The 14,230-nt window shown below is 35.5% G+C and overlaps 2 protein-coding genes across 2 annotated transcripts; both read right to left on the bottom strand.

The window, feature by feature from the left end:
- Nucleotides 1-132: 132 nt before the first annotated feature.
- On the bottom strand, nt 133-1,094 carry LOC101893996 (putative oligosaccharyltransferase complex subunit CG9662). Its single transcript, XM_005187759.4, has 2 exons — nt 584-1,094; nt 133-531 (listed from the first exon to the last, which is right to left on the bottom strand). Exons 1-2 carry the CDS (start codon nt 717-719, stop codon nt 218-220), a joined length of 450 nt encoding a protein of 149 aa, XP_005187816.1. The 5' UTR covers nt 720-1,094; the 3' UTR covers nt 133-217.
- A 4,045-nt stretch (nt 1,095-5,139) lies between these two features.
- Nucleotides 5,140-13,595, bottom strand: LOC109613456 (trichohyalin-like). The gene is made up of 3 exons (XM_059129774.1): nt 11,989-13,595; nt 5,394-5,640; nt 5,140-5,338 (listed from the first exon to the last, which is right to left on the bottom strand). Exons 1-3 carry the CDS (start codon nt 13,385-13,387, stop codon nt 5,140-5,142), a joined length of 1,845 nt encoding a protein of 614 aa, XP_058985757.1. The 5' UTR covers nt 13,388-13,595.
- Between the last annotated feature and the right edge of the window lie 635 nt (nt 13,596-14,230).

The raw sequence follows: 14,230 nt of genomic DNA, 5'->3' as shown, positions 1-14,230 counted from the left end.
GAGCTATTTGTTTATTTACGCATTAAAGTATTACAATACTTTTTTTTTGAATGCATACAAACTGAAAGGAGTTTCGAAGCGCATCGGGCTCAGCTTGTATTCCCATACTATTTAAAGGATTATTAAAAAACATTTTGAAAACATTATATGGAATATATTTAGAGATATTCAAGATAGTATTATATTTTAATTTTTCGAAAATACTGAAAAGGTTCACTTAAGGTTGTAAATAGCTTGGAAGCTTCATACGCATAAAGAGCCAAGTAGTAAAGAATGACACCAAGATAAATATGAATCCCATTGATGACAACAACAATCTATTTAGCTTTGTTTTTCCAAGGGCGTTGGAGCTCACATCCATAATTATAAATCCAATACCGCCAATTGTGAATAGAAAACTACTCGCTAATCCTTCCATAATATATTGACCATTTACACGATATGGCATAAAAGCCACGGGGCGCGAATGACCGTTTTCGTCAACTGTAGCACCAACGCTAGGCGGCTCCACAATAACATCATATATAATACCTAAAATAATATAAGTTATTTCCATGGTTTTCCTCATATCTCAATTATTTACCTCCGGTTACAAGAAAATATGAAACAAGTATCCAGCTAAAAATAAAAAAGGGTGATGGCTTTGGTAATTGGAATCTCAATTTTAAGTTTGGCGGAACGAGCAGATGGAAGGGCAATTCGTAGAATGACTGCAACATCACAAAATCCAAATGTTTATAATACGCTTTTAAGTTTAAAGTTATCCTCAAGTGACAAGTGTTCGTTCGTAAAATTTTATGAAATTGGCGAGTCTTACAATGTATATATGTGTATAATTTTGATTGTTGTTTTTTATTCTTTTTCACACAACTCTAAAATTCAGTTTTTTAAGGTTCAGAAACGCGTATATCCGCCCCACAACAGATACGTACGAGATAACAATAAGCGGCGTAAAAATTTCTTCTAATTTTCAAAATATTTTTAATAATTATTATAATAATATAATATTATTGAATATTCAATATTATTACTGCCGGTATATTATTATTGGCATTATATATTATCAACACTACGTCACTAAAAAGAATACAAGAATACGGAGCCATGAGGATATGAACGCAGTCTATGGTCAGGGATGTAGAGATCGGATAATCCATCTTTAATAGTTATGTTCCAGAACTTGAAAAATGGAGCAAGTTGAGTTTAGGGGCTATGCTCGGATCATTTTGAAATTTTTACCGCAGGTAGGTATTTGTAACCTGATTACGGCAATGTAATTTTTTTGTGGGGGAAATACCCGGTTATTCGACCCAAAAGTTCGAATATAACATCCGGTTTGTATCCGGTTCTACGTAACCGATATCAATAAAATGGGTATCATTTGAAAGCTTATGAAAATACCTATCCAACAAGTGGTCATATGACGGGGTTGCTGGAACCGGTTTCGGAGAAATTTAGGAAAATTTGCATTTTTGTATGAGTACTTTTTGAAAAACCTATAAAAACTCGAAAACGGACCCATTATAGGGTCTTAAAATCTATACACTATATTATAGCTAACACTATTGCCTTTCCAAAATGGTGTCATATGTGTTGATATCTTTTGTGGTTCCGTGGATATAAGAGATAGAATTCATTAAATTATATTTTTCTCCAGTCTAGATGCATTTGACTTTGACCTTTATAGCTTTTTTAAGCAACCGGCCTTCGGCCGGGGCGTAAGATTTTCTCCTCTGGGGTATGTCCAACACCGGCTACGCGATCCATAGTTTTTCTAAAAATTGTACATTTTGTAAGTAGCCGGCCTTCGGCCGGGGCTTAAGATTTTCTCCTCTAGGGTATGTCCAACACCGGCTACGCGATCCATAGTTTTTCTAAAAATTGTAATTTTTGTAAGTAGCCGGCCTTCGGCCGGGGCTTAAGATTTTCTCCTCTAGGGTATGTCCAACACCAGCTACGCGATCCATAGTTTTTCTAAAAATTGTAATTTTTGTAAGTAGCCGGCCTTCGGCCGGGGCTTAAGATTTTCTCCTCTGGGGTATGTCCAACACCGGCTACGCGATCAATAGTTTCCTAAAAACTGTAGTTTTCGAAAGTAGCCGGCCTTCGGCCGGGGCTTAAGATTTTCTCCTCTGGGGTATGTCCAACACCGGCTACGCGATCCATAGTTTTTCTAAAAATTGTAATTTTTGTAAGTAGCCGGCCTTCGGCCGGGGCTTAAGATTTTCTCCTCTGGGATATGTCCAACACCGACTACGCGATCCATAATATTCTAACAACACCAAATTAAAAACAAAGCAGATTAACAAGAACGTTAAACCCGACACAAAACTTGGGTTCACTCAAACTGCTTTCATAAGTAACGACTTTAAAAGTCAATATCTTCGGAACTACAAAAGATATCAACACATATGACACCATTTTGGAAAGGCAATAGTGTTAGCTATAATATTGTGTATAGATTTTAAGACCCTATAATGGGTCCATTTTCGAGTTTTTATGGGTTTTTATGGGTTTTTCAAAAATTACTCATACAAAAATGCACGTTTTCCTAAATTTCTCCGAAACAGGTTCCAATTACCCCGTCATATGACCACTTGTTGGATAGATATTTTCATAAGCTTTCAAATGATACCCGTATTATTGATATCGGTTACGTAGAACCGGATATAAACCGGATGTTGTATCCGAACTTTTGGGTCGAATAACCGGGTAACCGGGTATTTCCCCCACAAAAAAATTACATTGCCGTAATCAGGTTACAAATACCTACCTGCGGTAAAAATTTCAGGTCAATCCAAGCATAGCCCCTAAACTCAACTTATGCCTGAAAAATTATTACAAACAGTTTGTTGAAGTTTACAAAGGACCGTAGGGTGAACAACAAAAGAAATTTCTTTGCTTTCTTACGAAAAAGCCAGCCGAAAACATAATGGTGAGGATACATAAAACGTTTTTTTTTATTGGCTTAAGTCATCGGCCGGATTCTTCTAAAAAAGAAAACAAAGGAGCGCAGAACCGACATCGAAGCAACAGCCTGTTTTGTAAAAAAAGTTGCTTTCACTCGAATCGTTCTTGTTCAAACGTATTCGTTTTAATTTGTGTTTTTATAAATATTTTGGAAGCTCTCGTCCATTCTCGAAAAGCTTTACGCCAGGGCCTCATTAGCGATATCAGGGCCACCAAGGGTGGGATGAGGTTGACTTGAAAAGGAAGAAGCATTGTTTTGCGCATTCACTTTCCCATATACGCCACCCCTATATCACCACGCTGATTCTTTTTTAATAATTGCGTATTATTGCACTTATCTAAATTTCCCTTTTCTGTTGTATTTAGACCTTGGATTTTCACTAATTTTTTTATTTTTGTTTTCTAGTCGTATGTCTTTTTTAATGATGTTTTTTTTCTTTTTTGCGATATTGTTTGCATAGTAGATAATTTTTTTCTATTTTCGTTTTTTGAATTTTATTTTTTTTTAATTTTTTTGAATTTGAGACTATTTATATTTCAGTCTTTTACTTTTTTTAATTTTTTCAGTTAATTTGTTCTCATTTTGTAAAAAATGTCTTGAAGCGCTGTTTGTAGCTTTTAATTTAATTTAATAAATAAATAAAATCCGAGGCATAAAAAACAGGGGAGTACATTGATATGGACTGCAAAGATTTTATTATATATCCAAATATTTTTCTCATTTAATTTTGATATGCAGCGTAAGAATTGAATTGTATTTTTCAAAATTGTTTTTTTTTTTAATCAAACTTAGACTCGTCCGCATATAACTCAACTAAAGGCGTAATATGTACTACAATAGCTTTTGCTGCTTCAAATTCTAATTTATTGTGTATTTCTATAGACTCATTCATAGAAGCAACAACTTCATCATTAATATAGCTAATATGTCTTCAAATTTAAATTTTTTATATGAATAAGCAGATTTTCTTTTAGGGTTTGCAGCAACGCTCGTATGTGGTTGTACATGTATGAACCGAGCGTGTATATACCACACCTTGAGACTTGAGGCAACAAAATATTTTGAAAAATTATTGCGTGGCGTGATATACAACCAGTAGCAATTTCTATGAACTTTGAAAATACACTTGATGCTTTACGCAATTTTCTGTGGTAAGAAATGGCATCGCATATGCTCATAAATGTAGTTGCCCCAATTTCATTCACTTCTTTAAAAATCCGAACTACGATATTGTTCATAATATTCTAAAGATTTTGGCGTCGGTGTTTGTGCAACGCCGATCAGTAGGGGTGGATCCTTACTTAAAAGACGTTGTAAAAGAAATACATATGCTGTGGCTTTACCATTATTATGTATAATATTTACCTCATCGAACAACAATGTACAAATCGGGTATTTTTTTAAAATGTCTTTAAGAATATTTTTTGTTTGTATGTCGAAACCCATGTGACATTTAGGGAAAATGTTTTCTATAACATTTGATGGCGGTATCGACCATTTTTGTATGTTTCTTCGGTAGTAATAAAAATGAGAGTATCCTAACACCAGTGTAATTTGTTCCACGAGTAATTGTGGGGCCGCGGATGAACTAAAGCATACATTTTCATCATTCCCTGACATTAAAAATTCTCTATTGGAATCCTACAATAACTCATTTGAAGAAATTTAATTTTCAAATGAAGCTTCTAATTTATCATTTACAGATTCTATTGTTCGCATACTATGCAAAATTCGTGCAGCTTCTTCTTCATCTGCAATATTTCTGTTACTATTAACTTCTATTGGAGAATTTACAGCCAGTTCCACGATATCGAAATAACACGTTCGCACAACTTTTACACGACAATCAGCTGATTTCCGTTCCACTAAAATCCATCAGAACGAAAATTTGCACGAAAATCAAAGCGAACGAAAACGTAAGCGTTTCAGTGTAATTTTGCGTTCCACTATCTTTTTTCTTTCGTACGCATGCGAACACAAATGTCAAAATCAATCACTTGTGTGTTTGCTGTCGTATGATAACAATTAAGGAAAATTGTTTTAACATAAACATTGCTTGATTTAAAATGGAAACAAAAATGTAAGTAAAAATAATAAATGCAATTTAATATGTGAACAACAAATATATATTTTTTATTTTCTCAATTCCAGCACGAAAAAATCATCAACTACACAGCTGCGGTCACTAGTTGAGTATATGGAGGAGAATCTGAGTTCGCCAGAGGAGTGCCAATCTTTGGAAGCAGCAGAAGAAGTTTTAAATCTGGGCGGATTTGGGTAGTTCTGCAACCGGGCACCCACTTCTCTTCCATCATATCCAAAAGAGCCCGAAAAACTTCCTTCGACACACGAAAATTGGCCACAAACCTAGAAAAAATCATTTTTTATTATTTCGAAAATGTAAAAATACAATAATACTTACTGGTTGTTAGGTACTTCAAATAAATTCGAAGCATCTCTTAAATGCCTCCGTGGCACATTTTGAACCTCCTCCACATCATCCATAAAAAATAGGGCTACGGAAATATTCGTCCCAATTACGGTTTTCGTTTCTATAGTCGTCGTCGACTTTATGTGCAAGTCGCCCTCACCGTCGCTTCGATTCAAAAATGGTATTACGCTAAGGCATGGAAGCGACATCGACAGTTTAAAATAAAAGTTGGCAACAACTAAAAAAGGCGTTGGCAACAATCCCTTGTTATTGACAAAATAAGATAAAAATTTGTTTTTATTTTGAATTCTAATTTCGTCTCTTTCGGAAAAATAAAAAATATAGTGAAACAATGAATATTATAAATGCATTACATAGCTTAAGTTCAAGTGAGGATGAAGTGGAGAATGTATTAGTAGAGCAGCGGCGAGTGCTAAGCCAGCAAACAAATATGTTTGCATTGCCTGACTCTTGACTGTGTTGTTCCAAAAGTTTATACTGCTCTTTCAAGAATTCAATAGTTTCTTCTTTCCTTGATGATTTTTTATCATTGTTTTTTTTTTTTGGGCGATCGAGAATTTTGGATAGTAGTTACATCAGTCTCGTCATCAGCATTCTCCACTGGCTCATTTTCATGATCTATAACGTCTGTTACAATTATGTTTTCCGTATTTTTTACTCCAAATGCACGACCTGGTGCATTCAGTAACTTTTGAAACTGCATTACATTCGCGAAGGACTTCTCCCAAAGCGACAAAGTCATTTGCTTAAAATATCACCTCCAGTGCTGCTGGCTTCACCCTTATTGTGCACAATTGTTTTTTAGTTTTACATTTTTAATTTTTCCAAACCTAGACGAACTTTAGAAAACTAACTAATAAAAACATACAAAAATAATTTTAACTTTAATATACTTCTTGCCAGTCTCTAATCGGTGACCGTTTACATTTAATTTTGTAGCAATGGATTCCAATCTAATTTAAAACCCTTTGGCAAACATGGTTTTTTTTATTCAATTCGGAAACTAACATTTCAAATTGTTTTGCTGTTGTTATTTTCTTGGTCAAATATCAAATACAACAAGTAAAAAAGTAGTTAAGTTCGGCCTGGCCGAACTTTTAATACCCTCCACCATGAAAAATGTAAAATTAAAATGGAATAATTAGTTTCCTTTCGATTTCAAAAGTACTTAGCTCCATCGCCACGCCAAGGCTTATTCCTTGATGGAGTAGTTTATGATAATTAAGGTATAAGATTTTATCTAAAATAAAATTAGCCAATTAACATAAACCGAACATATATGCATTTCAATATAATTTATTATATCGAATATATACAATATAAAAATAAATCTAAACAATTCATAATTGCATTATATTATGAAGAAACATAAAAATGTATATGAAGTTAAAGATAAATAATTGAGGATAAATATTTGTTGTATGTGAATCGATAATGATTATAATATCAACGACATACGTATAAATTATCATCGCGTGATTATTATACCATCATGATGACTATGTATAGTGGAATAACTTTTACAGATAATCCCATGTGGCGCTATGTTAGTAAATGCCCAATCTATATGAGTTCCGTGCTTAGTTGTGCCAGAATTTCTATCCAAAAGTGGAAAAAATCCTTTGCTTACTAACAGAGTTTCCGTTAAATTCTGAGTACTCCGACGACAAATGTTGAAATCGCCAACTATAATAATTTTGTCGTTATTTTGTAGCAACAATTCTTCTATGGTTTCAGCAAGAATTTGACGAAAGGAACTCTCTGCAAAATTTGCATTTCTATACACTATCATTAGACATATACCTTTGTATTTCAAAACGATGTACTGCAAAGTCTTACATGCTTCGGAAAGATCCCTTTTCATAAGAACGCTGATATCATTTACAATATTAGATCGACTTAATGTTATGATACCTCTCTTATTTCTGGTTCTTTCTTGAGGGTCTTTTACGCAGTCAATTCTGGCAATTTCAGAAAATCCCATTAAGTTGCAGCTTTTGTTTGGGAAGGACCATGTTTCCACCAAAAAAATAAAATTAGAATTCGTAATTGTATAATCTGTACAAATATCTTCTTTATGAGCGTGAAAACTTTGAATGTTTTGGAAAAATATTTTGAAATCTTTCTCAACCAATTCGAGAAACTCAAAATGAAGATTTAATTGTTTGGTGTTCCTTAACTTATCTAGTTCTATTTTAACTGGGTCGGAATCCTGAAACGATTTCGGTGGAATAAACGGTCCTACTATGGCAACATAAAGGGCGGCTCTGGTCATCCTACTTTGTGTGTGCACAGCAACCTTTGCGTATGTGGCACCTTGACTCTTGTGAATAGTGATTCCTTCTGCTACAACCAAAGGAAATTGACATCGTTCAATACAGATTTTATCATTTCGTTTAAATTGAAATGATCTACTACACTTCTCAACTGGTGTCCAAAGTTGTTCGGAACGATGAGGCTTCCTTCGCCGTGTTTCTCTACCAACAGTTTCATCTGAAAACAACAACCAAAGAAGTTTTGGGTTGGATGATTCCCGTTCAAATTCTATCTCCATTAGAACTCCACTAGCTCCATTGACTAAGCCGTCCGATGTGTTAATGTTTATTGTCATCATATACTTTGCTGATTGTTTTAATGTCAGCTCCCGGCATAGTCCTTGAGTCTCTGAAGTTTTCAATTTTGTAACTTGGTTTAAGATGTTTACGGTTTGTGCAGGATTTAATGAATCACATTTAACAACGTCGCGCGCTCTTGATGCGAATGCTTCAGTAGGTATTTGGTGCAACTTCTGCGCATTGTAGTTATTTGCTTCTTCGTTTGATACAAACAAATGTATTGCATCCATTGGTATATCACTTGTGTCGCTTTTAATTCTGGATTTCATTATATCGACGTCTTCCTTTGTCATTATTCCATCAGACATTCTGCTTAGGGCTTGAGCGAACCTCAAATCTTCTCTTTGTCGCATTATTTCTGTCAGTTCATAGAAATGGAATAAATCCCATAATGTTGAACCTACTATAATTCCATACGGGTTTGCAGAATTGTCACTAAAAATCCACCTATCGCCAACTGGTGGAAGTTGTTTAAAATCACCAAATGCCAAAATAGAAATGCCACCAAACGCACTGGTTGTTTTAAAAATCTGCTTGAGACGAGCATCCAAATATCCCATCATTCTAGAACCAACCATTGAAATTTCATCGATAATTATAAGCTTTATATCGCTTAATTTTGTCAATATTGAATTGACGCTATCGCTGCTTAGAGGGCGCAGTTCGCCTGAGTACTGATTAACAGGCAGTGAAAACAATGCATGTAAAGTATATCCTCCAATGCCAAATGCCGCTTTTCCAGTTGGAGCTGTTAATAAGACCTTTGGTAAGTCGGGATTTACTCCAGGAATACTATTTATTCTGTGTGTAATTGATTGATAAATTGCTTTGATTAAACGACTTTTTCCAACACCAGCACCACCACCAATATACTCATAAAATATTTTATTTTCCACAACATTCTGCAGAATATGATGCAAATACTTTCGTTGCTTAGAATTTAGAGTCCTTATGTCATTCAGAAGATTGTTTTCACTTATTAAAGAGGGTAACTTTATAACTCTTACATCGTTTCTTGTGTCAGGATCATTATTTTCGAAACCAAATATATTTTCTTCGGGGTTTATTTCTGGTACAGCCAAAGCACGAAATTCTTCATCAAGCATTTGAGTTGCTGCATTGTTATCGTTTACGTTAAATGTGGCGTTGTGTTCATCTTGTATTTGTAATAAGATTTCGTCAAGTTCACCTTCCGTGTATAACTCAAATTGTTGCCTATTTAATTCTATAGTTTCCTTTAAAGCAAGACATGTACTTTCATTGTCGTTCTGTAACAAATCATCTGCTTCATTTCTCCAGGGCAAATACAGCATTACCAATGAACGAAAGTAATCTTCTCTGTTTGCATCGACATTGAACTTTGGAAAACTTACAATAGCCGCATTGTTTCTTTTATATACGTATCCCGAATTATTTTTTAGTCGAAGGGGAGCGCCAACTTGATCTAAATTTGTGTCATCGTTCTCAAAAAAATCATCTTCATCCTCTTCATTGGAACGAGATTTTCTCAATCTTCGTGAATATGTGTAATACGATGCAAAATAAGCCAAACATATATTTTCTAATATATCTGGACGTTGTATGTAATGATCCAGAATGTTCGCTTTGAAAATATCAGTTGATTCCCTTTCGAGGTTTTGCAGTTCTTGCCTTGATTTTAGCATCCGAACTCATTTTTCGGGTGGGAAAGTATTCACATAAACCTCTGTAGTACTACATTGCGACATACTCATACCCAGTATATTGTAAGATGCCTCTTGAGCGGACACTTCGGAGGCGTTAATAAATTTGTGTCCTATATGCTGAAGTCTCTCTTTGACAGAATAATTTCCCTCTCGTATTTCATGCATAGTTTCTTGCAGTAATCGGGAAACACCCCTATTGGACTTATTTATATAATTTACAATATAAGTGACACATGCATATGCATCTAGAACGAATTGTATGTCCATATTCGATTTTTGCATTGTTAGGATTCTTGGATTGAATGCATTGATGGATCTGTCTTTGAATGTTCTTTTCAGAAATATTTGAGGCTTTTTAATTGAAGATCTTAGTGCTAAAATGTATTCGTCCCTATTTAAATTAATTCTTCTGTCAGATAAGAAACTGTCAAATTGCTGAAGTTCATTAATATCTTCATCTGAAAGATTTGCGTTGAGCAATGTATGAATTTTGTCAAAATTATCTTTGTGTATCTTCAGTATGTCGAGATCTGTGTCTTCGGGCAGTGGAAACAGTAAGTCTGTGGCTGGCATTGGAGGGTGTGGAATGTGGAAACGACAAAACTTTTGACCCCTTATTTCTCGTTGACATGATCTTGTGTGATTGTGACGTTGGACGTTAATAATACCTTCGACATCTCTGATATTAGAATCTGTTGAAATGAATTTATCCACAAACTCTATAACGGGTGGGAAAGATGTAGTATCTGATATATTTAACTGAGGTGCATTGTTCAGCCAATATATGCCGTGCAAATGTGGAGATCCTCGCTGCTGAAACTCTATTCTCCAATAATATTTAATAACGTTATACTCATCGAATATACCACCATAAGATTTGAAATGTTTGAATAAGTGCCTAATTCGCTGATCAAAATATCGAGAGCATGTGATAGGGTCCTCCCGTATGAGATCATACTTTCTTTGTGTAGAATAGGAATTGGCTTCTTCCTCCGAAATCTCTGTACCTTCTAAAATTTTTACAAGAATTACAATTAATTCTGGCCATTGAGATTCCGCAGCAGACAATGTTATGAAAAACGTAGGTAATCCAAATTGCCTAATCATTGACAAAACTTTTTTCTTTTCACTTTCCCAGTGAGCTGGTGAAGACCGAATGCCCTTCAGGACGTGATACCCGTCATCATGTTGCACTAATCTAATAATCGTCTAATACATCTGCAGCTGTAAATTGTCTGGCTCCCATTTTTTTTCTCAAACACGTTGATATGCTATTCTTAATACGTGAAAATTCTAGTTTTTTATATGAATACAAAACTTTATCCACGCGTGCGCAACGCCTATCAAATCGTCGAACCTCAGACTTTATTACTTTCCCAACAGTGGCAGTGCAATTCCTTTTGATACCACAGTAAATGGTAGGGTAAGAAAGTTCTTCGGAATCCTCATCAAGCAGCATGTCTAAGGGTCTTTGTCCTTCACCAGGGGCTATTGAAATACGTTGTAAGGGTATATTTTCCGCAGCTTGATTATCTAATAATGTTTCTTGTGGATTTAGCTCTTGAACTTCATCCTCTAAAACATTATTATTTATCAACTGAGAAACCAAGTCCTGATCATTTACATTTGAAACAAAATGAATCTGCTCAGTTGAACTCATATTACTTAGCCATTCACTTGAAATTTGAATGTTATGTTTTCTATACAATTCCGTATTCACTAGGTATGAAGCTGCCTGAAAAATTTTCGCCGGGCGGATTGTTTCTGTCATAAAACTGTGTTCATAGGCAATTCTTCGCTTCAGATATACCTGAACCACTTCAGTCTGATCCGTTGATCGTGGAAGAACATTAACAGTTGTTGCCAAGTGAATAGGCACATTGACCACAGCACCTCTTACGGCACATTGGCGGTTGTACCCAAGAGAAACAATTCTCATAAATGGAATTCTTGGGGAAACAAATCTTTCTTCTAATGGGGTCAAACCACTTAAATCATGTGGGATGTCTGGAAAAGATAAGCCTTTTGAAAGACAAATGGTTGGAATTTTACCGCCACTAACAATCTTATGACAAGTACTACAGAATTTGTACTTATCATTAGCGGAGGGAAATTTATCAGAGAGATAAAATACTTCTCTTAGATTGGGAAATTTTCTTAAGAAGGCACTTTTTAGAATTAGTTTAATTTGGCTTGGAAACCAAAGTCCCCCACAACAAATGCAAACTTCCGTTGGACCATGTTTAATAACTTTAAAAAACTCACCGAATACTCTTGAGCGATGACGTGCGCGATCCATTTCCAAAACATTTATTCGTGATTCAGGGGAAAGTTGTTGTCTCACATTGGCGATCCTCTCTGCTTGCCGAGCATTTTCATTTTGGCGATTAACCGGATTCATTCGGTGAATAAGCACACGACAATTTCTAACATGTATTTGCTGACTTGATTGAATACGTGATGTACGTCTTTGGTGCGATCTTCGTATAGTATTCCTTTGTTGCTCTAAATACCTGTAGTTATCGTCCTGCCGGCGATGAGAATGTTCAAGCGTGTTGCGCTGTTGTTCTTGCATTCGGTAGTTTTCATTCTCTCGATGTTGTTGGTGACTTAACGCATCGCGCTGCCGTTCAATATACCGATAATTTTCATCCTGTCGCCGAATGGAGTGCTCTATTGCGTTTCGTTGTCGTTCTATCAATCGGTAAGATTCATCCTCTCTATGTTGTTGATGACGTATTGCATCGCGCTCCCGTTCCAAATGCCTGTAATTGTCATCTTGTCGCCGAATCGAGTGTTCCTGTGTATTCCTTTGTTGTTCCATCAATCGGTACGCTTCATCCTCTCTATGTTGTTGGTGACTAACTGCATCACGCTCTCGTTCCAAATGCCTGTAATTGTCATCTTGTCGCCGAATCGAGTGTTCCTGTGTATTCCTTTGTTGTTCCATCAATCGGTACGCTTCATCCTCTCTATGTTGTTGGTGACTAGCTGCATCACGCTCTCGTTCCAAATGTCGGTAATTTTCATCTTGTCGCCGAATCGAGTGTTCCTGTGTATTCCTTTGTTGTTCCATCAATCGGTACGCTTCATCCTCTCTATGTTGTTGGTGACTAAGTGCATCACGCTCTCGTTCCAAATGTCGGTAATTTTCATCCTGTCGCCGAATGGAGTGCTCAAGAGTGTTTCTTTCTTGTTCTACCATTCGGTAGGATTCATCCTCTCTATGTTGTTGATGACTTACTGCATCACGCTCTCGTTCCAAACTCCGGTAATTATCGTCCTGTCTGCGAATGGCGTGCTGAAGCGTGTTTCTTCCTTGTTCCATCAATCTATAGGCTTCGTCTTCTCTATGCTGTTGGTGACTTAAGGAATCCCTTTCTCTTTCGAATTGCCGGTAATTTTCATCCTGCCGACGAACTGCATGTTGGGAAGTGTTACGTAATTGTTCGACTCTTCTATTGAATGAAGACCTCCTCCTTTCTCGATGATACACTCTATCCCTCGAACGCTCTTCTTCCCGAAAGTCTACATTCTGTCTTCTTGTAGACAATGCACTTGCGTTTCTTAGCAGATCCATGGGATTTCGTTCACGATAGCTATTAACACGAGATGCAGTCAATCGTTGACGCTGCTGAGCAGATTGTTTGCGTAGTCTAGGCATATCACTGTTTCTTCGACTAAATTTATTTAAACACTGTTCACACACTATTCGCACTTCTTAAAATTAATAATAATAACTTTTAGTGCGCGATTATAGAACCGTTCTTTTCAAGTGACTGAGAAGTACTGATATTTAAGCGAACCATCCACATACCAATTACATATTTTGTCTACCTATGGAATACTATATTTAATATATTGCTACCTGTTTTTTCTATATTGATATTTAGAATAAACATCAAGGTGCAATATTCAGGTAGAATATACCTTTTAGGAAAACAATCATTATTATAAAATAGTGTAACAAGTTAAATATTTTCATATAATCAAACAGGTAATAAAAGCATATTTATTGGAACAAACAAGGTAATAAAAGTTTATTTATTGAAACAAACAAAGTAATAAAATGAGCCCTTTATGAAATAAATATTTGCAAATTTACATTGCAGAATATTTTAATCTCCCGTGCAATAATTGAAGTTACACTACCTGGGGTTATATGTACTTCTCTGCAAGGAATAGTAAACCAAGTAAACAATGTATAAACCATTTTAATTTATTTTCAAAATTTGGCAGAATATAATATCAAGAGGTAGGGCATTTTGATATTTATTTTTTAATATCCAGATAAATCAACACTTATAACATCAAACTGCAGAATATCAAACCGTTCTAAAAATTGTATATTCAAGCAAAATTCTGTCATAATTCTGGGTACTAATTACGAGCTTCAAGTACATCATTATGGTCAATTCTTAAAAAAAACCTAAACGAGAGCGATCTAAAGTCGGGAAGGGCCAACTATATGATTTCCTACACTACCAAGATATCCCACAGATGAAGA

This window comes from Musca domestica, unplaced genomic scaffold (assembly GCF_030504385.1).
Source record: "Musca domestica strain aabys unplaced genomic scaffold, Musca_domestica.polishedcontigs.V.1.1 68, whole genome shotgun sequence".
In the NCBI taxonomy this organism is placed as follows: domain Eukaryota; kingdom Metazoa; phylum Arthropoda; class Insecta; order Diptera; family Muscidae; genus Musca; species Musca domestica.
This window is presented reverse-complemented; position numbering and strand designations above follow the sequence as displayed.